Source organism: Halichoerus grypus, chromosome 13 (assembly GCF_964656455.1).
Source record: "Halichoerus grypus chromosome 13, mHalGry1.hap1.1, whole genome shotgun sequence".
NCBI classification, from domain to species: domain Eukaryota; kingdom Metazoa; phylum Chordata; class Mammalia; order Carnivora; family Phocidae; genus Halichoerus; species Halichoerus grypus.
The window spans coordinates 25,085,849-25,111,756 of record NC_135724.1 but is presented as its reverse complement, the minus strand read 5'-3'; the positions used below and the strand labels follow the sequence as shown (position 1 = coordinate 25,111,756).

The following is a 25,908-nucleotide window of genomic DNA, read 5'->3' as shown; positions in this document are numbered from 1 at the left end:
CCGCACGGCCCCACGGGCTGTGGTTAATGAGCTTGGTGACTGTGGATTTGACGTCTGGGATTTGAAAGGTGAAGGGCATAGCATGAGTGCCTGTGCCCCTCCAGGCTCCGCAGCTCCTCCTCCTGCTCTCGGCATGCTCCGGGGCCACTCCGCAGACCCCACGGAGTCCCCAGGGTCCGGGGCCCTCCCTGCCCCTAGCTGCAGCGAGCGGAAGTCAGAGCTGTGGATGGAAGCTTGGAGAAGACGTTGAGCCCAAGCGTGTGAGGCACAGCTCAGTGGGAAGCCCCACCCAGGCTGCCACTTTGGGACGGCTCATAGTTTTGCTCTTTCTATTTCTTCCAGGGATTTTTCTTTCTGGCATATTTATTTCCTGGCCTCTTGCCTTTACATGTGTGAGTTGTGTTTGGGAGTGTGGGGAGAGAAGGAAAAACAGAAAGGATGGGTGGCTCCAGATCTGAAATTTTTTCCTGTGGAAGAAAGAATAAAAGCAATGCTCATGCTCTGGGAACTTTCTGGATCTGCACCACTGTGGCCAGGAAGCCCCCAGGCTCCAGACGGCCCTCCTGGGGAAGGTGACCCTGGCCCAGCCTCAGGCAGGAAGAGTGCAGGAGCCTCCTGTCAGGGCAGGCCAGCCGTGGCGGCTCAGCCTTTGCCTCCCTGGGGGGAGCGTTCAGCCCTCTGCCATCCCGACCAGCTGCCCGGTCACCTGCTGTTCCACTCTGATCCTGGCATCTGTGAACTCCCTGGAACTGTATTGCCCAGCTGGCTGCTCCCACTGACCCCCTGCTTTGTAAGCACACTCCTGCCTCCTGCTCACAGCTCTGTCTCCATAACCCAGCACGTGGCTCCTTGTCACCTAGCAGCCCTTGCTGTATGCAGCGAACCAGTGATGGGGCAGAGGCAGTCACACGATGGAACTCTTGTCTTTATTGCCTTCCCCTAAGATGACTTTGCCAGGAGCAGTTTCAGATCAGCCTACACCCATCCTCGTAGAGCACCAGTGTCCCCTCCAAGGCCCATAGAACGTCTAGTCCAGGCTCCTCATTTTGCAGCAAGAGTGGGGCTCCCCAAGGTCAAACACTTGACGTTGGCAGAGCCCGACTATGACCTGAGTCCCCGGTTTCTGCCCTGATACTTCTCCTAGCGTATGACAAGGCCCCACTATGCCTATCTCAAGAAGCAGGGAGTTCTAGAAGCTCAAAACAGGAAGAAACCACAGAATAACCCATTCTCTTGTAAACTGCTGCACATGGAATCCTAGGGACTGCTTTCCCCTTACCCAGAGTGGTAGTGCTTGCTAGAATTGAGCCACCATGGTACAGACATTTCTAAAAATCTATAAAAGTGGGCGGGGGGGGGGGGGTGCGGGGAAGCCATCCTAAAAATAAAAAGCAGAGAAAAATGAATGACCTTAAATAATAGTAACAGAAAAAAAGCAAAGTGGAAAAAGTATACATAGTACACTTGTGTTTCTCCCTGAAAAGGCAGATACAAGTATGTATTCATATTCACTTATATTAAATACAATGAATGGATAGATAAACCATTAAACTAATAAAATGGTTATTTATAGAGGCAAAAGGAGGAGAAGAGTAGAAGCTAGTTCATTTTGCAGACTTAACTTTGGAACTGTGCAAATATTTTACGTAATGATAAATGAAAATTAAACTGAAATAAAACCAAACTTTTTGCTGAGCCTAAGAGAGCAGGTGCATTGCCTGAGCCAGGGTATCCGGCCAGCTCCTGGGGCAGCCATCTCCTTGAGCTCCAGGCTCCTGGATCCTCCAAATGTCCTCAACATCGTGGACTGGGTGTCTCATAGATTTCTCAAACTCAACATATCCAAGAGTGAGCTTCTGCCCTCCTCCCAGTCTCCCCTGGCTCAGGTAACACAGCTCCATCCTTGCACCTTCTGACACCAAATACCTTGGAGGCATCCTTGACTTCTCCCCTTCTCCTACCCATGTCTAGCCCATCTGCAATTCCTGCCAGCCCTACCTTCAGACCCAATCCAAAATCCACCCACCTCTCACCGTCTCTGTTCCTGCCCCTGTGGCCCAGGGCACCATTGGCTCTCATCTGGATTATTCTTGTAACCTCAGTAGTCTCCCAAATTCTTTTCAAATGTCATTTCTTTATTAAGAATCCTTCAGTAGTTCCCCATTTTATGTAGAGTAAGGGCCAAAACCGTTTCAGTGGTCTACAAGGCCCCAGATGACCTGGTTCCCATGACCTCTGACCTCATCCTCTACCATCCCCCTCACACTCTGCACTCCAGCTACCACCGACCTTGTTGGGGGCTTCGAGCGTGCCAGCAAGCTTCTACCTCAGGGCCTTTGCACTTGCTGTCCCCTCTACTTGGATTGCTCCTCTCCCGGATATTTACATGACTGCTCCCTCACATCTTTGCTCAGTGGCACCATTTTGGTGAGACCTGACCTGGCCTACCCACTCTATCCAAAGGTGCAGCCTCTTGCACAGATGCTCCCATCACACACCAGCACTCCCAGTCCTCCTTCCTGGCTTCGTATTCTCCATAGAACTTAACACCTTCTAATGTTCTGCATGACGGGTTTCTTCTGTTTATTGTCTCTTTCTCCTCACTAGAAGATGAGCTCTGCAAGAGCAGGGCTCTTTGTCACATTACTCCTGACCATATCCCCAGGGCCTGGCATGTAGTAGATCCTCGGGAAATACTGAGGACAAGGAGGTAGCCAGCCTGCCCTAGGGTCCCGACTTTATCCTCTTGGGGCCTTTCAGCACTCCGTAACGGTCCTGCCAACTTTGGAGTACCTGCCCTCGCGCAGGTCTCCCTGCTGTGGCCCAGAAATAAGTCTGTTAGACAACCCAGGAAAGACTAACATCAGCGTCCAGGTTTGAAGCAGAAAGAAACGTTGGTTTCCAGCGACCACTCTGGGCCTTTGTTAGGAAGGCTCAGGCCTGGATCATCAAGCAGCAGCTGGTAGAGGGACAGTGGTGATGGACGTTAAGCCTCAAGCAGGACCCTAGAGGATGGGTCATGGTGGCCCATGCATAGAGCTCTCTTGGGAGGTGAAGTTCAGTTCAAGTCAAATCATGACAAACAAGGATCCTTGACGTGTCATTCAGGCGCCTCCCGTGCAGGGTGCCTGGTCATGGGTTGGCCTTGAGTTGTACGTACCTTCTTGATTCAACCCCAAGTGGCAGAGGAGGGCCAGGCACTGCCAGATGTTACCCCCAGCCCCATGTCCTCTTGTCTTACCTCATGGCAATGTGATAGAAAGAGCACTGGGCTGGGAGTCAGGGCCTAGGTAGACCATCTCTTTGGCCAAGGCAGGTCAGGAACTTGATCAGGCCACCTACTCTTTAGGGCCTCCATTGATTCCCTGGTCAAACAAGGGGAACTGAGTCTGCTGATCTCTAACTAGGCGGGGGCAGGGGTCTGCTTTCCCCGGGACTGTCCAATTTTTAGCACAGAAATGCCCGTATCTCTGGAAACCCTCAGTGCCAGGCAAACCTGGGTCACCGCGTCTCTAAGGCTCCTCCCACATCTGGGCATGTGACGTTGAAATTCCTTAGATGTCATCACCAGGGGAGTATTAATTACTCCTCGCCCTCCCCAAAACCAGTCAGATAGACATGATTCCTCCTGGTTTAGGAGCCTTTGGAACAGACCCGAGGGACTTGTGGGGGAGAGTTAGTATCGGGCAAAATGGATTATTGAAGAAAAGCGAGGTGTCTGGAGGGACAGGTCTAACCCCGAGCTGGATGCCAAGCGAGGACACCCACTCACTGTGGCCTGTGACACCTTCAGGAGGGGCAGACTTTGGCTTGATGGGCCTCGGGCCTGGCGGCATGCTGTGGGAGAGGCCACAGTCCGTCCTGCTCAGACCCTGGCCCACCCCTCTCCATTCTTTGGCCTGTGGGCTAACCTTTCTGTCCCTCCTCAGGTCTCTTCATCTTTGAAGGGTCACAAAAGAATCACTACCACTCATGGGAGGTGGGGTGAGTCCTCGGTGTGGCTGTTGCACCCATACTGAATGGGTGGCATTCCAAAATGGCAGCCTGGCCAAGAGCAGACGTGGGAGGCCCGTGGGGGATGCTGTGCTATAATGAGCTATGGTTTCAAAGTTCACAGATGCCTTTTGTTCATCCTTCTGGAAGGACCCATGGGGAGAGCCATGCTGATAATCGGAATATAGTCTGCTCCTCACCCGCTACCTCCTGTCCTTCTCCCACACCCCAGATGTCTGCCTGGCCATCTGGGGTGGCCCAGATTGCTCCCCGCTGATGTGCCACAAGTCCGACTGGCCTACCCATTGTATTTAGTGAATTCTTAGAGAGGGTGTCCTGGGTTTGAAGGGTTCTATAGTTATCAGTGCACATGGTACAACCACCCTTTGAGGTGGGTACCATGATATCCACATTTTACAAGGAAAGAAACTGAGACACAGAGAGGTAACATAATTCACCCGGGTCACACAGTGAGACAGAGGCAGAGCCAGGGCCTGAATTCAGGCAGGCTGCTGGAGGGGCCTCCCCAGGACAGCTCCCCCTCTTCATCTCTCAGCTCAGCTTCCCAGGACCTCTCTCAGCTGCCAGTGATCCAGCCACTCCCTGGCTCACCACCCCTGCAGCCCTGTCCCTGACCCAGCTCTGACCATCCAATGTCTAGGCTCCAACAAGACTTGCTCCAGCCAAAACCAAGGTTCCTGCTCCTCCCATACCATCAGCATGAGAGCCCCAAACCTGGCCCTGACCTAACCTTCCAGAATCTCTTCCCACCACCCGACTCTCACTGCCCGTGTGCCCTGTGTCATGATCAGCCAGACCACTACCCTGGCTCTGACCAGGCCCAGGCCTTCCTGTGGGACCACTCATCACCCTCATAGAAATCCCACCCACGCTGTGAGGTGGCTTCCGTCTTCTAAGACCCCACCCCACAGAGTCAGACCGGCCGTTCTTCTGTTTCCCTGTGGCCCTTAAGGCAGGACAACGGGGAGGAAGAAGGGCTTTCCAGCCACCGGTCAGGGAGTTGCGGCTCCTCAGGTCATTGCCCTTGGCCTGCCTTGACTGTTCCTCTGTGTCCCCGGAGAGCAGAGAAGCTCTGGCTTCGGAAGGAGTGGGCGGCACTGCGTACACCTCTCTCCCGTGGTGGTCAGCCCGTTGGAATCCGGATACAGCCAAGAACAGGCCATTAAAAAATGACTAACAGGCTGTAGAAATAGCACAGCGTTAGAGGTTAGAGCTTAATGAGTCTCTAGAAATCATTCTCTCGAGCCTCCTCTAGCCCCTCTGCCAAGTGTGGAAGGATAGCCTGGGCTCTGCCCAGCTTCTCACCCTCTAGCTGTGTGACCGAGGCAAGTGACATCACCTCTCTAGGCCTGTTTTGTCAGCCGTACAGTGAGGATCCTAAGGTGGCCGTTTACCTCCACAGGGTTGTGGGGATGATTGAATAAATTGATTTGTGTTCTTAGAAGAGTGCCTTGGACCTAGAAAGTACCATTCAAGTGTCATTCCTTGTCGTAGTTGTTGCTAGAAAAGAGAACTAGGGCCCAGAGAGGTATTTTCGTTAACCCAGTGGCACCCAGCCGACAGCCCCAGAGCTAGCGTGGAGCCCAGCGGCCCCCCTCGGGGGCCCCCTCTCCAGCTACTGTCTCTGGCTACTGTGCCCCTCCCTCTCCTTTGTTATGCGTTTTCAGGCACTGGGTTATCAGTGCATCTGAAGTGAAGCTGAAGGAATGAGAATGTGAGTCCCACCCGGGCCAGCCCAATCCCATAGCTTTGCAGCCCCACCTGCTCCTCAACCCCATCACTTCCCGTAACCAGGGCCAGTAGTTAGAGGCCCACCTTGGTTTCCCACCTGAAAGGAATGGTCTCACTGAACTGTACTGAGAGACTGGTCCCTTTGCCGCCCCCTCCTGCCCCTCACCTGCCCTCAGACCATGCTCACCCCTAAAGAGAACAGAGAGCAGGTGAATGCTGCTGGGAGCAAGGCCCTCTGAAACACCCTTCGAGCCCCCCCCATCCCAGAAACCACTTCCCACGAACCCAACCATCCATTGCCAGTGGATCTTGATACTTCCCATAGTGAATCTGGCAGGAGCAGAGCAAGAAGAGATCCCTGCCTGCCCTCCAGGAATGAGCTGTGGACACAGGCTCTAAACACAGGTATATTCACCATCAACCCGGGGAGAGATCCTAGGGACGCACCGCATTCACCGTGTGCCGGGTGACCAGGATAGATCCCCCAGTGGGGCACACTTGAGACCAGTGAGGAGGAGTTCGGGTGTCAGGGATGAGGGAGGCAGGCAGCTTCGAGCACACTGCTCAGGCCTCCAGTGCATTTCAAGGCTTTGAGACTTCCCCAGGGGCCAGCCAAAGAATCCAAACCCTCCTGAATACCCCACACTGGTACAATAAACCTGAGGTCATATGGAAGGGGTCAAGCTTGCCATGGAACCCTGTGGAGGCAAAAGAGGTGTCTTCTGGGCTCAGGCCTCCTAGCTCCATACCCAGGGGCAAGAACACTGTACCCAGAGTCTCGGCTTGTCACAGCTCCTATTTCCCAAATGAAGCTACGGCAGCTTATCCAGCCCTTGCTCTGGGTCAAGTGAAGCTTATTTCACCATCAAACCTTATGCAGTACCCCTTATCATCCTTCCCCCATTTTACAAATGGGAAACTAAGGTACAAGTCAGTAAGAGTCTTGCCCGGGGGCACACAGCTAGGTGGTGACAGGGCCCTGCTTTGAGCCCAGGCCTGGTGGGTTCCAGAATCAGGCTCTTACCTCCATGCCAGAAGTAGCTTTTTACCCTAAAGGCGAAACCACCCGGCATGAGCCCCACCCCATGGATGTGGGGTGAGTGCCCAGCTTAATGGAGATGGGAGAAGCACGCCCAGGTCTCAGCCCCCGGCCAATCCATCAGCCAGCAGCCCCGGGAGCCACTTTGGTGGTTTTGACCATTACGCAGTTTGAAATTATTTTTATTCTTGGCCAAATATTTAATTTTTACCATAATGGACAGTTGGTTAAAGGCAGGAAGCATTAAAGAACACTGATATTAAAAGGCTGGTTCATGAAGAACAAACAAGTGGTAATAATTCTGCACATTTGCCTCGGGTGCTCTGCCCAGATCCGGAGTCCCATTCATCTGGTCGGAGTCCCTGGGCAGCAGCTCATGGAGCTGCAGAACCCCAGCCCGGCCAGCTTCCAGCTCTGTTCCCAAGGAGCCGGAATCCTCCACGCTCTCGCCCTGCTACTTGGGCAAAAGTGATTGCATGTGAAAATTTCCTGAAACTTCTCGGATATTGTCATTTAGAAAAAAGCAAGAAAATTACAAAAACAAACCAGGTGATTTTTTTTTTTTTAAGATTTTATTTATTTGTCAGAGAGAGAGCAAGAGAGCACAAGCATGGGGGAGTGGTAGGCAGAGGGCGAAGCGGGCTCCCACTGAGCAGGAAGCCCGATGCAGGACTCGATCCCAGGACCCTGGAATCACAACCTGAGCTGAAGGCAGATGCTTAACCGACTGAGTCACCTAGGCGTCCTGTAACCAGGTGATTTTTATTTTAAACAAACAAACATAAAATTCAAGAATTCCAAACAATGGGCCACGAGATCAGTTTTCGCCTTTTGTTTCTTTTTCTGCCTTATATAGTCAAAGATTAGCCTACATGTTAACGTGTATCTGGTGCCAAAGCCACAATGTAATGGTAGTATGGCATTTTGAAACTTCTCTGTAGAAAATCATGCTTTTGCTTTCATAACTCACTTGTAGAAATAAACGGAGAAGGAGGGCATCACTTGATAAGTGGGGGAAGGTCAAATTTTGTCTTTATTCGTGGATGCTCTTAAAGATCATATTAAACATGAACCTTATAATTTACTCCCAATAACATATCAATATAAAAACCATGTTTTAGGGGCGCCTGGGTGGCACCGTTGGTTGAGTGACCAACTCTTGGTTTCAACTCAGGTTGTGATCTCGGGGTTGTGAGATCGAGTCCCAAGTCGGGCTCAGCACTCAGTGCAGAGTCTGCTTGAGGTTCTCTCTCCCTCTCCCTCTGCCTCTCCCACTGTGCTCTCGCCCGCGTGTGCTCACTCACTGTCTCTCTCAAATAAATAAATAAATCTTAAAAAAAAAAAAACATGTTTTACGTAAAATAACTTTTTTATTGTATATTGTCAAAAATAACAAAATATTCTTTAAGCTGCTAGGGATGTTTGCAAGGTGATGTATCACCATGAGAGCAGTTCTCAAAGCTAAAAAGCTGAGCGAGGCTGCAGCCAGCCCACTAACCTGCCTCAGTTTCCACAGGTATAAAAATAAGAAGAATAGAAATACATCCTTTTTCCCACTCATTGAGGGACTAGGTCTCCTGGCGGGTGACATACAGGCCCATCCCGGGGAACAGAGTCTTGCTTTATCCAAAAGGGCAAAGGAACTAGTTTATGATGGTGCACAGGATCCTTGCAGGCCCATGTCCCCCAGGATATGGGAGTTTGGCTGCCCTTCAGACTCTGCCCAGACACTTGACTTCCATTAAGGACTTCTGTGGGTCTCAAGGACACAAATGCGCAACGAGCTCTGTGTTCACCTCCAGTGCCACCATCCCTGTGTGAGGAGGGGGCTCTGCAGTTTTACCTGCTGCTCTTGCGATTCTCTGTGGTCAGTTTCACTGTGTTTTATTTGTTACTTCCGGGGTTGTTACATATGAAACTGACTGAAGAAAAAATGCCACCTTGTGTTTGATGAGTCTCCTGTTTGTTCTAGAATGCCCTCTCCACGTCTTCCCTTCCAACTGAATCCTACTCATGTGTTTAAAACTTCTGTTTTGACAAAATTTCAGACTCAGAACAGTGGCAAGAATCGTACAAAGAATTGTCATGGATTATTTGCCCCGATATTAACATTTTAACATATTTGCTTTATCTTTCTTCCCCTGGTATACTTTTTTTTTCTGACCTGTTTGAGAGAAAGTTGCCAAAATGATGCCTTTTTACTGCTAAGTACTTCACAGGGTGTTTCTTTATGAAGACATTTTTTGCCATCGCCACAGTACAATAATCAGGATCAGGAAACCAGCATAGACCTGATGCTATTATCCACAGCCCTTGCTTGTTTTTCTCCAGTGAACCTAGATCCTGGGCTATGTTCAATCGTCACGTCTCTTTAGTTTTTTGTTTTTTTTTTTAATCTGGGGACAGTTCCCAAGTCTTTGTGTTTCATGACATTGACTTTTTTTTTTAAAGAATGACCAGTTATTTTTGTAGAAGGTCCCTCATTTGGGATTTCTCTGGTATTCCCTCAGGTTCCAGGCACATGAGTGATGGCGTGTCCTTCTCAGGGCATGGGACCGGGGGACTCGGGCTGCCCTGTCGTCCCGTGACTCGTGGTGTTAACTTTGATTCCTTGGTTAAAGGCGGTGTCTGCCAAGTTTCTCCACTATAAAGTTACGAGTTTTCCCTTTGTAATTAAGAAGTAGCTTGTGGGGAGATACTTTGAGACTGTTCCAATATTCTGTTTTTCCTCAAACTTTCACCCACTGGCCTCCAGTGATGATTCTTGCCCGAAACAATTATTATTGTGATGTTTGCCAAATGATTTCCTAATTCCATCATTCCTTCTCATCTCACTGGTTGTCTTTCTGCTGTCGGAGAGAGTCTCTGATTGATTTTAAACTCACTACGCTAAGCCTCAAGATCCCCCATTTGGGAGCTAGGGAGAGTAAGTCTGAGTGTCCCTGAGTATGTGCACCGAGTGCTGACAGATAGGTGTTTAATGGGAAGGCCGTGTGCACCCTGCTACCAATACCTTGTGCTCTGGAACATTCTAGCCCCAGAACCCATCTGCTGTGCAGCTGTGCCCCGGCACGGCTGGGTGGGGGTTGGGGACCGTGAAGCGTGTGAAGCTGTTGAGTGGCTCTGCTTCTGCCATCACGTCTGGCCGTGGACTTGTCAGTTCCTCCAGCCCTGGCTGCAAAATGGGGCCAGAGGGAGGCCCTACTCCAGCTAACTCCCTGTCACATTCCCTCTCCTTCCAGGAGGGAAAAACAGCCCTTCCGGGATGGAGCAGACCTGCCAGTAATGAACTGTGAGGGAGGAGGGTATCCCAGGAGGGTGGCCGAGATATGTGGCTGATGGAGAGAGGCGGGGGGGCAGCCGGTAGTGTTTCCCGGGAGAGCCTGCAAGCGCAGCGGGACTCAGCAGCCACACAAAGCCAAATCGGCTCCCCGACTGCCCTGAGCAGCCCTGCTTCCCATACGGGAGCCATCTTCCTTCACCTTCCCCAGAGCCCCCAGGGCTGGCCGAGAAGACCTGGGGTCCCCTCCCGGGGCTGGCTGAGGCAGAGGGAGAACGGGCAAGGTTTATCGCCCAGCCCTGCAGTCATCCCTTTCAGCTCAGCCTCTCTCCTGTTTTCCAGTCAGGAGGCCCACTTGACTGATACAACAACTGAGGGGCAGAGAGGGTAGGCAACTTGTCCGAGACCACCTGGCTAGATGTGTGGGCAAAATCAGGGTAAACCCAGTGTGTCCTATTCTCAAGTTGTCACTGCATCATGCTGCCTCTCCAAGTGAGGACTCCTGGGATGACTGCTGGGACCCAGGAGGGCTTCCTGGAGGAGGTACTAAGTGCAGAATGGGCAGGTTAGGGAGAAGAGGTCTCCATAGCTGTTGGTCAGTGATTCTTGTGACAGGGAGCTCACTAAATTCCCAGGCAACCCCCTTAACTGGGGGGACAGCTCTCTCTGTGAGGAAGTTTCTCCATTCGGTGCACTCAGGCTATGTCTCTGGGCTTTCTTCCCCATGGTTCAGAAGGGCTCAGAGGTTGGTCACACCCGGGATTTAAAAACTCTTAGGAGACTCTCTCTCTCCCTCCTCTTCCTCTATCCTACCTGTTGCCGTTTGAGGGCTATTCCACAGCCCTCGTGGAGATGGTGAAGTGGCCCTGAAAGAGGGCTCTTTCCTGAGTGTGCTCTGAAGTCAGCACATGGGGTAAGCGAGGCTACGCGGGGCCAGCTGAGGCCCACTGGCCAGCTGTGGTGGACGCTGATGGCCAGGCGTTAGCCAGGGAGTAAACGAGTCATTGGAGGTGGCCCCCAAGCCTGTGGGGTCCCCTTGGGTAGTGTTTCTCTTGGGAAGACAGTGTGAGTATTTGGTGATGAAGAATTCCATCCTGAGAAATCAAATCCAGGACGCAGCCCTTAGAGGCTAGAATTAGAGCAAAAGCCAGAAGCTGGACATCTTGGGGTTTCTTCCTTGATTCTTAACACTTGAAGCAGCCTGTTTTCCCCATGGCTTCAGCTTTCCTGCCTGTACTATGGGTGTGCTCCTAGTCATCGCTTCCTCTGAATATCTAATGGATTCATGCTGTATTGCTTGGAAAACCCACAATATATTATCATTACAAGCAAACACTAGTATAACACCTCGGCTCCTTCAGGACTCCAGGAACCCCAGGAGATGGGGGTACTCTGTCCCCATTTTAAAGATGAAGAAGCTAAGGCCCAGAGGGGTTAAAGTACTTGCCCAGTGTTGCACAGCTGGAAGTACAGAGCCAAGATCTGAACTCTGGGGTTCTTGCTCCTACGTCCATACTTTGAAATACAGCCGTATGTTGCTTCTTGGAAAATGCCCTGGGAGTTTGGGTTGAGCACCTTCCGTGTTGCAGGCAGTGAGGGCCTGTGGATGAAGGTGCACGGTGGTGCAAGTTCACACCCATAGCTGGACCTCCCCTGTTCTTTAGGAAAAGTGAGTGGGGCCGGCAGACTCTCGAGCCTCCAAAAAGGTGGCCAGAGCCAGATTTTGCTTCCTGGTGTTGAGTCACGTGACTGGGCCAGTTTAGCCACAGGTCCTTAGAGCTGGAAAATCAAACATCCCAGCTAAGACTTGACCAGCGTTCATGGCTGATGTCTGCCAGCCTCTTATTGAGCGCCCGGTGCAGACACGCAGCTCAGTGGATGCCCTGCCTAGCCAGCAGGCCGCACTGAGGGTCCGCAGCCGGACCTGAGCGCCTGTGGGGCTTGGCCAGGCCGGACAGAAGGGCAAGGGCCTTCTCCTGGAAACACTCCGCCAAGGCGGCCGCGCGCTCGTCCCATGACATCACGCTGCCTAAGAACGCATGAGGCCAAGGATTCTTGGAATGCCTGATTCACACTGGAACAAAAATAATACCTCGTATGTATAATGTGCCTTTGTTCCCCAAATGCTCTCCTGGCCTTGATAGTATTGTAATTTCTGACCAGCCTGGTGACCCAGGCAGGAACGCAGGGAAGGGGGGAACTCACCTAAGGGTACACCTTGAGTGGGGTTTTAGTATTCCCATTCTGCAGGTGGGAATACTGAGACACAAGGACTCAGCTGGATTGCCAAAGCTGCCCGGCACTGCAAGGCTGGCCAGGAGCCCTGCATTACCAGGGCTATTGGGAGGAGGACCTCAGAAATGCCTGAGCAGTTGAGTGAGACTTGGGGACCCCCCACTAATACCCCAAAGAAATACCCCATTTCTCCATGGCTTTCTGTGCTGCCCCAAGATGGAGGAAGGTGGCAGGAGCCTGCAGCTCCTCTTTCCCTTCCCCTAGGGTTCGGCAGTGAAGCCGGAGGGCCATCCTGAAAACCCCACCTCCCAGCCCTGCCCCACAGGCCCCAGCCACGGGAGCTAGCAGACTGGCGGGGAAAGGATAGTTCCCAGCACAGATGGAAAGCCAAGGGCCACACGTGGCTTCTGTGGTTTTCCCCAGACTCACTGGAGCCAAGGCTGGAAGCCGGATTTCCAAACCTCGACTTGGGGCTCTGTCCAGAGCCCTCCCAGGCTTTCCCCTTCCCCTCCCACGGGCCTCAGCTTCCCTGTTCCCAGTGGCCCCAGGCTCAGCCTTTGGCCCTTGCTTCTGCATATCTAGCCCTGCTTCCGCCACGCGCCACCAGCCCACAGTCCCTTCCCCCTCTGGCTTTGGCCAACGCCTGAGAGCCTCTGGATTTGGATTTGGATTTGGATTTCAGTGGCTCAGCAGTGATGCCAGCAGCCCCAGGCCCTTCGGACCCTCTGACAGGCCTCAAAACCATGAGGCAAGAGAGCATGGTGGTTGAGGGCACGCATTCTAAGGTCAGACTACCCAAATTTAAACCCAAGCTCTACCTCCTGCAAGCTGTGTGGCCTTCAACAAGTACTGGCCGCCTTTGTGCCTCATGACCTCTCTGTAAAACGGGGTTGCCAATAGTCCCTCCCTGTTAGGGTGAGGAGAAAGCCGTGCCTGGCACATGGTCCATGCCTCGCATGTGTTAGCATGTTGTGCTTACTGTCACGCTGTGTCCTTGTTATCTCCCTTCCAGTCCTGTCCTTCAGGGCCACTCTGGGCAGGGCTCAGGAGGGCCGCTCTGGGTTCAGTGTTCTGCCAGTGCCATCTTGAAATTCTCACTGGTTTTTGAACAAGAGGCCCACATTGTCATTTTGCACTGGGTCCCACAAAGTATGAGGTCTGTCCTGCCTCCAGGACCAGGCTGTCACAGATCCCTGGGCTATTCTCTGCTTCCTTTCCTTCATGACTCTTGTCCCTGATTGTCACCAGATAACCTGTTTCTATAATTAATGGATTCGTGTCTGTCTCTCCAAATGGATCCTAAGCTCCATGAGGGCATTGCCCTATGTCAGGGTCATCACTGTGTCCCCAGGGCCTGGTACATTGTGGGGCTCACTGGAGGCATGGATGAAGGTCCAGCTCCCAGCCAGACCCCGAGGGAGGTAGAGAGAATGTTCTGCCCCATCCAAAGGAAGTAGATGCAATTAAGGCCATACAAGAAGAATGCATGAGGCATAGACTGGGAAGTCAGGCTGTAATCACATCAGGAGTCTGAAGGAAGGGGGAAGGGGCCTCCAGGGAGCTGGGGAAGGCTGCTGGGCAGATCTGGGCCTTGGAGCCCAGATGGGATTAGGAGAGGTAGTGAGACACTCCTGAGGGACAGCTGAACAGCTTTTGTCACCCACAGCCCCAGCTCCCCTCAGAGTGTTCCAGGAGCTCTGTGGTCTTGAGCAAGCCCATTGACACCTCCAATTAACCTCCAGGCAGAGCAGAATCTCACATGCTTCATTAATGAAGCAATAAATGAAGCAGTCTTCCCTCTCATCATCTGTTTGCTCATGCATTCTATAATTGGAAAAGTCTCTTCTCTGCCTTCCGGGGGCAGAGGTACCAGTCAGACCCTCTCATTTCCATTCCAGAGCATCCCTTTGGCCAGGTAAACATCTGGTTTCCAAAGCTTTCGATCCATGCAGTGGAATACCTTTGCCTTGACTGGCAGTCTTGAATTATTTTCTTCCCAGCTCTGAGCATAAGAGTCCCAGAGCCTGTTGGAGTGGAAGAACCTGGAGCTTGTCCAAGGCAGCAGGCATGTTCCGGAAGCACGCAGGCTCTCTCCTTGAGGGACCATCAGGGGCACCCACTGTGGGGAGCAGGCCAGGCACTCAGAAAGCCAGCCAACAGCGTGCTGCCATCACCGCCGTGCTGTCGATGGGGTTCCCGGGGGGTCCGGTTGTCGGAGCTGTGGTGGTGCCCCAGTTCTCCAGAGAGCAGTAAGACCCTAGACAAGTAACTACAAAATCCAGTCATAGAGCGTTTCAGGCAGCGCCTTAGCACGGAAACACAGATTGGAGCTCCTGCCAGGCTTCGTCACCAACTCCTTGGGCAACCCAAGGGGAAAAGGCAACCTCTCCGAACCGTGGCTTAGTCATCTGTGAGACTATCGTGCTGTCACTCCGTAATCCTCACAGCCACCCCTGAGCTGGGGGCCGACACAACTGGGAACAGATGCAGAGCCATACACCTGAAGTGGCCGAGCCAGCTCTGGGCTGGTTGCAGTCTCCCAGACAGGCCTGCTGAGGGGTGTCCTGCGGAACAGACCCAGTGGATTTCCATTACCTCATCCGGCCCCGAGCGCACAGTAGGTGCTCAGTTAACACAGGCCGCCATGATTCTGGTCCCTTTGTTAAGCCAATGGCGTGATTCCCTCCGTTGGCTCCCTGAACCCTACACTCTCCCTTGTGAAGCATCCCAGTCTTTCTGCAGACGGGGGCAGGCATGTGTGTGTGTGTGTGTGTGTGTGTGTGGCCGTGACCCTCGTTCCCAGGCCCTGCATGCCTGCGCTAAGCTAAGCGGCCCCAGAGCTGCAGAGGAGCCCTGCGCCTGCGCAGTCCGGCTCTCGCGTGACCCCCGCGGCTGGGGTGCGGAAGGTGGGACCCCGTGCAGGGCGTGTGTAGGTGGGCAGGAATAGAGGCGCCTAAGCTAGTAATAAACAGTCATCACTTTTCCTGAAGGCAAGAAATATGAGTCCGTGCATAGTTTTAAAACCACTTGCCCTAGGAATTTTGCTTTCAGAAATTTTTAAGCAGACCTACAAATTATGTGGTAAAGTGTCCGACATTGAGAGAACCATAATAAGTCAGTGGCCCTCGGAATATCTAGTTGGGAACAATTATGAAATAAAAAATGAACAGAGAGACGTTTGTCTGCATTTGGACCGCTGTTAGAATCATTTTTTAAAACAAAATCTGAAGTTATTCTCCCTACACCCACCTCCCAAAATGCAGCTGTGGTGTGGGGAACTTTTTCCTTTTTTTTTTTTTTTTTTAATAAAAGAGCGCAGTCTTAGAGTGAAACAAGACATCTGATTTCAGAACCCAAAGAAGGAAGAATAAACTAAATGAGTGATGGAAAAAGCATACTGACAATGTCCGTTCTCCCCACCCCCAAAAAAAGCATTTCCCTAACAGCAGGTGTTGCCAATGGCACAAATGGAATATTAATCCTATCTCCTGAGCCATTCCTCTCCCCTCAACCACCACCACCAGAGAAGACTTCCCCAGAGAGATTAGAGCATAATGAGTAGACGGGGAGATGGATTTTTGCCCTTTTTTTGCTCACGAGGCTGCAAAACTGCATGTCTGCTATGTTTCCAAAACCTGGACCCCCACGTCCATGTATCTGAGACCAAGGGCTTCCTTGGCTGGCCACAGGGAGCAAAAGGAGCTCATCTGCAGCCAGGCCAAACCTAAACCCACAGGTTTCGTGGTGAGCAGCCAGCTGGCCCCTCCCGGGAGGTATGGACGAAACCCAGGGCCAACAAACGCAGGGGAGAGAGAGGAGCTGGTTTTGGCCAGCTCAGCCAGCGACTACTGACAAATATTTGTGAATGGCCAGAGCAGGGAAGCCTGGGTCTCCATTGCTGGGGACTGAGGCCCGGCCCCCAGTCTGCTCCAGTGGCTAGGGCTCTCTCAGCCATTTCCCACACTCAGGCCGTGGACCTTGTGTGGCCATCGCCGCAATAGATCTCAGTGGGAACTCGGCCCTTCTCTCCTGAATGGCTGGATCTGAGGGCAGAGGGGAGACAGACTGGAGGTGGGCACTGGGTGCTGGGACTAGCTGACAGGCTGGGCACACTCCGGAGGGTGTGTGGGACTTCACCTCACCGAGCCTCAGTTGACTTATCTGTAAAGTGGGAAGAAAACTTCTTGACCAGCCTGCACACAGAGACCAGTCCCAAGCAATCAGTGGCCCTAAGAACTAATCAGAGCCTTGAATAAGAAGGAGGAAAAGGGAAAGAAAAAGGCTTCATGCCCACTGCCTCCAATGGTATCTGGCTCTTCTGTGCCCCCCCTCGCCCAAGGGCCCACCCAGCCAGTATCATTGGCCGTCCAGCCCCCTATCAGCCCTCTTCTTTTTGACTCCATTGTCTTGCCTGCCCAGGTAGGAGGGGGCCCATAAGGGTGGACTCCCAGGCCTCCCCTCCTGCCTACAGACAGCAATCCTTGGGTGCAAAGGAGCTGCCACCCAGGCAGAATGGGTCTGAGAACACCCACTAAATGCCCAGCAACCTGGACATTCCTGGTCATTGCTGGATGGACAGAACTGGCTGGCTCCAAGGTCTTGCAAACTAGGATGACTTGGAGTTCCAGGCCCCCCAAAATTTCCAGCAAGAACAGCAGAATGTCTGCAAGACCTAGCTGCTTTCTTTCTGAGCCCTTGACCACCAGCCATGTCAAAATTACCTCCTTCCTCCTCCAGGTGGAGAGGAGTTTTGTTTTGTTTTGTTTTGTTTTGTTTTGTTTTGTTTTGTGGGGGAAGGAGGGAGGATGTTGGGCAGAGACAGGGAAATCCCTGATATGGCAAGTGGGAAGCCAGACAGTTTCAAGACAAATGCAGGGAAGGACTTGGTCAGCCATCGTTTGGGGGCATTCCTTGGGCCATAGCTGCATTCACCACAAATTTTCTAAATAAGGATGGGAAAAGTCGTGAGAATCAAGCATTATCTGCCAGGGAATTTCCAAGGTTCTTCTCTGGGCTTAAAAATTACTCATACTCCAAGAACAAAGAGAGTGGAAGGAGAGAGGGCAAATTACTTAAAAGTCATTGAAAAATAAAAGCAGGGAGAATTCACAAAATGTCACAGGCGTGTGGCACCCTGAGGAGTGGGAGGGCCATGGAATTCCTCCAGCTCCCAGGTCCCGGCTCTCCTGATGGAGGCTGGTCTGTGCCTCTCAGGTGAGGGCCACCGGCTTCCGAGCCGACCTGTGGCTCAGGCATCTGGGTTTAGGTCTGGGCAGTCTGAAGGCCAGTTGGTGATCCTGGAAAGAAGCTGACCCAGTGACTTACTTTGCAGACAGGGCCCAGCACTTGCCTGGGAGCCTGTGCTCATGAGCCCTGCCCCTCGGTGGATGCAAACTGACCGTCTTCCAGAACCTAAAGCATTGGTGCCTCGCTGACCCCTGTTTTTAGAATGAGTCCACTGGGGAATAAACTGAGAGTTGTAGGCATGCTGGCGGAGGTGAGGGGTGTGAGACGGAGGGGCTGCCTCTTCCACCCAAGGATCAGGGCAGTGCAGTTCTTTGCACCAGGGATGTGCTTCAGACCCAATGAGATTGAACCTGGACATTAAGGATGGAAAATACCATGCAGGCCTCATGAGAAGGGCCCAGGGAACACCCAGGCAGCCAGACTCCATGCCATGTACCAGGCTTCCATAGATGTTTCTATAATGACTCTTAAATTATTAAAATAAATTCAGACAACTAAAAACCCTGAACATTCTATATAAAAACAAACATAAGAGGACTCTGAAAGGTTGGAGAGAAGGCAGACCGGCTGGGGACCATGGTGCCCAAGGAATGATAGAGTAGTAACTTGCTCGATTTCTTCTGGCCTCACAGATCCCAGACTTAGAGCCAAACAAGCCGACAACCCAGAAACACCAGTAGGCACAGGCAGACCAAGAAGCCCCAACAAAAACCTGCCCTCTCTTGCCAGAGGACCAGGAAAGGGGCAGCCTCGCAAGGCAGAAAACTCTTGGATGGTAACACTCAACTCTAGAAAAACCCCCAGAAAAAAAAACAGGCTCCGCCCTGACTCACACAAGCAAAGGCCGAGGAAAGAGCCAAGAGTTGACACTCACCGGGCTGTGAGGAGGCTCCCAAATGCTCCACCAGGGTGGTGTCAGAAAGGCTGAGTGAGGACTTGAGACTCGTCCCCCGCCGTGGGGCATGGCGGACCCCTCCCTCTGTGTCAATGGGGAATAACAGTGTGTACCCTTCTCCTAGCCAGGGAGGCATCAGTGTGGGGAGCCAGAACTCCCACCCCTGCTCAGCAGTAAAGAGGACCTCCCTTGGGGTGTCAGCGAAGGCCCAGTAGGGAACCCGACCTCTACTCCCCGCTTGGCAGTAACGAGGCCCAGCAGCCCTTTCCACTAGTGGAGCAAGGTCAGAGGAAGCCCGCTAAAACCGCGCTAGGACTCTGACCTTAACGAAGTCCAGACTCACATAACGTAATACCCAAGATGTCCAAATTTCAACCGAAAATCTCCCAGTCGTACTGAAACCCAGAAAGATCTCAACTGAATGAGAAAATACACTAGATGCCAAGACCAAGATGACAGAAACGTTAGAATTATCTAACAAAAGATTTTCAAGCAGCCAGCATAAAAATGCTTCAAAGGACAATTAGGAACATACTTGAAACAAATGAAAAATTAGGTCTTGGCAAAGAAACAGAAGCCATGATAAAGACCCAAATGAAACTTCGTAAATTAAAAACTCAATGCATGGCCTCCACAGCAGAATGTAGGGACAAGGGAAAGATCTGGTGTACTGGAAGATAGAATAGAAATGACCCAGTCTGAGCCACACAGAGAAAATAGGCTGGGGGAGAAAAAAAAAAAAAAGGCGAAGGAGCTTCTGGGACCTGGGAGTCCACAATATCATATCTAACATGCGTGTTCTCAGAATCCATGTGGTCGAGGAGGGGGATTACTGAAAACAGCTTGTGTGTTGGTGGGAATGTAAAATGGTACAGCCTCTCTGGAAGAGTTCAACAGTTTGGGGTTTTTTGTTTGTTTGTTTGTTTGTTTGTTTTAACTAAATGAGCAACTACCCTGGGGCACCTGAGTGGCTCGGTGGGTTAAACATTGGACTCTGGTTTCAATCTCAGGCTTGTGAGATGGAGCCCCACGTGGGGCTCTGCGCTGGGCTTGGAGCCTGCTGGGGATTCTCTCGCTCCCTCTTCCTCTGCCCCTCCCCTCTCTAAAAAAAAGAGAAAAAGGAAAAGGCATTCATGTTCATTTAGAAAACACAAAAAAGAAAAGAAGAATCCTCATCCCATCCCCCAGAGATAACCACTGTTAGCATTTTGGTGTCTGCTTCCAGATTTTTCTAGGCACATAAATATCTGCCTTAAAAAATAGCACCATGCTACACATTCTACAACATGTGCTTTCTTCCATCAACCAGAGTCAAGTCTTACACCATGTTCTTAATGTTCCACATTCAGTTTCTCACTGTTACACACTGCCATGATGAACATCCTTGTACCTACATCCCTACGCAGGGCTTTTGATTATTTCCTTTGGATAAATTGCCACAAGTGGAATTACAAGGTCCAGTGGTTTACATGTTCTAGAGGCTCTTGTAACAAATCTTCAAATTTCCCTCCAGAAACATACTAATTTCTACTTCTAATATACAATGTTTTTAGTTACCATTTGTGTGGAAACAAAAGATGACACACCTGTCTCCCACTTAACAACTTTAATTCCCCCTTGAAAACCCTGCTAGTAGGGAAAACTTTTCAATGAAAAAAAAAATTGTTTTCATTTATTTTAATGGGAAAGTGACATGTTTAGCCTCAACCTAAGATGCCTCCAAATATTCACAGATACAAAATTATCAAGTGAACATTGAAACTGACTTCATATAAGTAATAGTTTCAAAGTCAATAAATACGTTTTTTGTTCATAAAATGCAATGCAATGCAATGCAATGAAGGTCTGTTCTACCCACCAGAGAGATGGGTCACAGATGAGGGTATAAGCGTCATTCTTTAGAAGGTAAAGTCTTTTTTCTGCAAACTTCCTTCACCAACTTTGCTACTTTTGAGGGGCTCTTGGTCATCTTGTTCTCCATTTGCACTTCATATAAAGTCATGCTGTGGAAAATACTGTGAGGTTGGACACGAAAGGTTTTCCAGAGATGGAAGCAGCCTTTGTGGACAAGACTGGAGGGTCCCCAGGATGCCCCTCCCATGCCCTCGCTTGCCTTCAGTCCACAAATCAAAACGTTTGGGGTTCATCCCATGTGCACACCTCAAGTCTGTTCCATGTGATATTCTCTGCCTTAGAAACAGCGTGTCCAGTAAATCGGTGAGTCACGTGTCACTCTCGTATTAGTTAGCTCGGACTCCCATAACCAAAGACAGGGTGGCTCAACAACAGAAATTGAGCTTCTGAGAATTCTAGAGGCTGGAAATCCGAGGTTAAGGTGTCTGCAGGATTAGCCTCTTCTGGGGCGTCTCCCCTCGCAGATGGCTGTCTTGCCATCTCCTCACACGGTCTTTCTTCTGGGTGCCTGCATCCCTGGTGTCTCTCTGTGTCTAGATTTCCTCTTGTCATAAGGATACCAGTCAGATTGGATGGGGACCCACCCTAATGGCCTAACGGATTAACTGAATCCCCTCGTTAAGGGCCCTCTCTTCAAATACAGTCACATTCTGAGGTAGTAGGGATTGGGGCTTCCACATGTGAAATGTGGGGCTGAGGGACACATAATTCAGCCCGTAACAACTTCTCATTGCATATTTTGTTAGTGGGCTTGGGGATAGAAATGTCAATCTACCAAAAAAAACAAAAACAAAAACAAAGGTTGTTTAACAAATGCTATAACTTTACAAGAGCCATTATGGTAAAAATCCACAAACGGGATAGTTGTTACGAGACGCAGGTCTGTGTATTTGTCTTTGCTGGAACGTGCATGGAATATGTTTGGAAGCTTCCCAAAATGGTAGCAGTTGCTTCAAGAGGACCGCTGGGTGGCTATGGTCGTCAGGAGGATTCACTGTCTCCTCCGGCGCCTCCTTTGAATTTGGTTCCCCACACGTGCTGATGTGTATTCTAATAAGGGAATAAAATAATACCTGAACTCAAGGACCGACCTAAACCCTCGGGAATACAGGGACCTGTCGTCTCCTGCTCTGCAGTATCCGCAGGCCCCGTCACGGAGCCTGGCCCAGAGGAGGTGTTCAGGAAGCATGAATGACTGAATGAATGAATGAACAACTCAGTGAATTGCTGTCCTGGTGTTTGGCACAGGGACCCTGAGCAGCCTTCCCGGTGACCCTCTGTGTCTTGCCCCTTTGGTTTGCAGACGGCAGCAGAGACCTCCAGGAGGAAACAAGCCCCAACAGCACGGTGACCACCAGCCGGGCAGTGCCAAACACAACAGGGACCACCAGAAATCCTACCCGGGGGGCTCGGTGCCGCACCCCTCAGGGAGGCCCACCCATCACGGCTACAGCCAGAACCGACGCTGGCACAACAACATGAAGCACCCCCCAGGCGACAAGGGGGAGGCAGGCACCCACCGCAATGCCAAAGAGACCGTGACCATGGAGAGCGCCAAACTTGAGGACGCCCTGGGGGACACGGGGCACAGCGGCCTCGAGCCCCCCCGCAGCCCTGATGCCCCAGCCCCTGTGGCTTCTGAGAGGCTGCCCCCACAGCAGCCGGGGGGTCCAGAGGCTGAGACAAAGCGTAAAGACAGTATTATTCCCGAGCGCATCGGGGAGCGGCCCAAAATTACCCTGCTCCAGTCTTCCAAAGACAGGCTGCGGCGAAGGCTGAAAGAAAAGGTACCGGTAATTGAATTTTTGTTGTTCTCTTGCACCAGGGAGGACAGCGCGAGGTAGGCACTTTGGTAGGTGGGCACGGGTTTGAGGGGGCCGCCACTGCCTTAGGGACCCCTGGCCACCAGAGGGCTGGCTCGTGGCCAGCTCTGCATGAACCCCTCCAGCACATTTCAGCTCCTCGCCTTCTGGTCCCCCGAGAGGCCCACGGGGGCACCGGGCACCAGCCCCCAGCCTGAGAGGGAAGGGGAGGAAGCGGCACGTGGCCGAGGGGGGTGGGAAGGGAATGGGGAAAGCCTGGTTCTTCCCTCCAGCCTTCTCTGTGGTCACACACTGCCCTGATAGTGCTAAAGGGCATTTGGGGGGAACTCAGAGCTGATGCGATGAGAAGGACTGATGCTTCTCCCCCAGGTAAGTGCTGGCCAGCTGCGGTCCCCACCAGGGTCGAGAGCAAAGGTGAGTTGGGCAGAGTGTGAGCAGGCCTCAGCTTGGCCATTCTCCTCCTTCATCAGCAGCCAGGGAAGGGTCTAAGGGACAAAATTTAAGGAGGCCTCCCTTCCTCCCCCCTGCCAGCATCCCACAGGTCCCAACCCTGCATTGGCACAGCCCTGAGAGTAGGGCCTTCTTAAATGTTGCCCCCTGCCTCCCGCCCCAAGCCTCTCTGTCTTCACTTTACCCTTGGCCCTGGCTTCCAGAGCCTGGCTCGCTGATTCAGGAGGACATGTCCCTGAGCCTCTAGCGAAGGGTTGGGGCTGTGTCACTGGCAGCCTCAGGTCTACTGTGCTCACCCTAGGCCCCCTTCCTGCCAGAGATGCAGGAGAAGTCACCTTGGGAAGGAGCTGTTCCTGAGAAAGGCCGATTTGCCCCCAGCCCTCCCCAGAGTCCTCCTTCTGGGGCTTCTGCACAGCTCGAAGCTGTGGGCTTCTCCCCAGCCTCTCTCGACCGCCTACTCTCCTCCACCTTTTGCCCAAGAAGCCAGGTCCAGGGGGCCTGGGTGGCTCAGTTGGTTAAGCAGCTGCCTTCAGCGCAGGTCATGATCCCAGGGTTCTGGGATGGAACCCCGCATTGGGCTCCCTGCTCAGTGGAGAGCCTGCTTCTCCCTCTCCCTCTATCTGCCACCCTGCCTACTTGTGCTCTCTCTCTGTCAAATAAATAAATAAAATCTTTAAAAAAAAGAAGAAGCCAGGTCCAGGTCCACACTCAGGCAGGACGAGGCAGGTCAGACCTCTTCCCAAGCCAGCGCTTGAAGCTGAGATGCTGTTCCTGGCATCCTTTGCAGCCCTGAGTTCCCACCCCACCACTCCCCAGGGGACAAGCAGCTGTGAGGTCCAGGAGGAAAGCACCGTTCATTTCCCTGCTTCTCAAAGGTGGGAGCCTGGAAGTGGTTCCCAGCTGGTGACCAGTATGTCTTCTCCTGAAGACCTTCCAAGACATATTCCTACAGCCTGGCCAGGGTGGGGGGGTTATTCATTACATTCCCTCCAGTTCTACTAAATGTAGCTGCAGTGTCCTAGAGTGGAAACAACATGGGCTTGAGAGTCCAGCAGACCAGCTGATGCTCACTCTGCCTTTGACTGGCTACGTGACCTTGGGCAAGTCACCTAGCCTCTCTGAGCCCCAGTTGACTCATCTGTACCCACCTTGCAGACAGACTGTGAAGATTAAATGTCATGACATGTGTAAAGACCCCTGTGGGTGGTGGTTATTTTATGTACAGACCACTCTTCTGCCCTGGGGCCCAGATAGTTGGGCAGTGGGGTGGGCAAGGAGGGGCTAGAATAAGGGTAGACTCATAGCACCTATACATGGGTTTCAAGGATCCCCCTTAGATGAGGCCCCCTGGATTCCTAAACCAGGAGGACATTGGCATAGGCAGTAACAGGCCTCAGGAGAAACGATACATCATCTAACCTCCTCATCTTACTGGTGAGTAAACTGAGGCCCAGAGAGTGAAACCACTGCCAATAGCCAAATAGTAGAGGCAGACAGCAGGTTCTAGGACCCTGGTCTGTGCCTCCCAGCCTAGAGCTCTCCTTGTTGAGAACAGAAGGGCAAGCGTGGGACCTCACTTTATGTTCTGACCGTGCCCTTCACCCCAATCTTACATCCCAGCAGTTAGGGTGATCACATGCTTGGCCATCAATCCATTGCTTTTGAATAAATACTTTTGAGACTGTCAGATGCCATTTTCTTCCTTCACCAGCCCGGGTCTGATCCACCTGCAGTGAAACTTCTTAAGGGTGTTGAGTTTGTTGTTTGAAACTTCCTTCCAGGAAGTGCCAATCGATTTAGTGGCACATGGCAGGATTCCTTGGTAGATAGCATTTGTTATAGAAGGCCAGCACAATCTCCATAGGACACAAAACCAGGGCCATATTTACCCAGAGAACACAAGTGTCCTTGGGCTGTAGGAACCAAGAGTCTGGTAGACAAGGTAGCCATTCCATGGGCGTCTTTAACCAAGGTGGTAGGCATTTTGGATACCTCCCTCCTTCCTGCAAAAAATATTTTGTTTGTTATCTAATTTTCATCTTTTACAAGCCCCATTAAGTCATTTCCAGCTTGAGACATTTTATAGGCAAGTAGACAGACACAGCCAATATATATGGAGTCCTGGGTAAGAGTTAGAGCTTGCAAGAAGGGTCAGCCCCAGATGTCACAGGAGCCAAGAGAAAGGTCAGCAGAGGACTCTGGGGCCCGAGGGTCCTTGGTGGAGGTCAGCATTCCCAGAGGGACCAGACCTCAGGTTCAAGAAGGTAGGGCTGGATCCTTTCTGGGGGCGGCAGCCCTCCCTCCCCTGGTCACCCCCAGGGGTATCCTCGGCTCCACTCAGGCGCGACTCGGTTTGTCTCCCACACCCCCAGGACGAAGTGGCAGTGGAGACCACCAACCCTCAGCAGAATAAGATGGACAAGTTGATTGAGATCCTGAACAGCATGCGGAACAACAGCAGCGACGTGGATGCCAAGCTCACCACCTTCATGGAGGAGGCCCAGAACTCGACCAACTCCGAGGAGATGCTGGGAGAGATCGTCCGGACCATCTACCAGAAGGCCGTGTCTGACCGCAGCTTCGCCTTCACGGCCGCCAAGCTCTGCGACAAGATGGCACTCTTCATGGTGGAGGGGACCAAGTTCCGGAGCCTGCTTCTCAACATGCTTCAGGTAACCGGACACCGGCAGCTGCGGGCCCCCTGCCCCCGTCCCCGCTGCGCCGCGCCCGCCCCTGGGTTATTACTAGAGAGAAGGCTGCTGATTCTGACCACAGTTGAACTTTTCCCAAGTCCCACCCTTGCCCGATTAATTATAGAAAATAAAAAGGCACCCGAGGGGCAAGGGATGAGTGTCCGGATTTGCATGTGTTTGTGTGAGTACTCCATGGTTACAATGGACAATATACTTGCATAGGTGCTTCATGTTGAATCAGCCTTTCCCTCTTTCTACTTCCATGATAAGAATGCTGACGCTGGTCTTAACCCGTCTCTGTGCTTTGACCTCTCTGCGTCCGAGCGGACTCGAACTTGGTGTGGACTTCTCTTTCCTCCTCCTCTTCCTCCTGCCCCGGACCACCCCCCGCCCCCAGCCCCTGGAGGTGGTGTAGCTGGTGCTTAGGTTTGGTCTGGCTGCCCATACACTGGGCTTCCTGAGACCACCTTTAAGGCAGAGGGGAAGTGTGGAGATCCAAGACTGTCTTGTTCCTCGGTGCCTTCCCATTCAAAATCCCTCCTGAGAGCGTAATCTCGATCCTTTTCATCTCTTCCTCCGTGGGTGCC

General features: G+C 52.0%; 1 protein-coding gene across 13 annotated transcripts in view; it reads left to right on the top strand.

Annotated features, from left to right (window-relative positions):
• The window catches only part of CTIF (cap binding complex dependent translation initiation factor), a 286,624-nt gene that overhangs the window by 173,821 nt on the left and 86,895 nt on the right, over positions 1-25,908 (top strand). For 9 of the 13 annotated variants that reach the window (XM_036078182.2, XM_078060363.1, XM_078060362.1 and 6 more), the window contains 3 exons: positions 21,659-22,142; positions 22,548-22,592; positions 25,001-25,300. In XM_036078182.2, coding sequence (XP_035934075.1) covers positions 21,659-22,142; positions 22,548-22,592; positions 25,001-25,300 — 829 coding nt within the window. Of the gene's footprint in view, positions 1-21,658; positions 22,149-22,547; positions 22,593-25,000; positions 25,301-25,908 lie in introns of all 13 variants that reach the window. The other 4 variants (XM_036078186.2, XM_036078188.2, XM_036078183.2 and 1 more) reach the window with 2 other exon arrangements.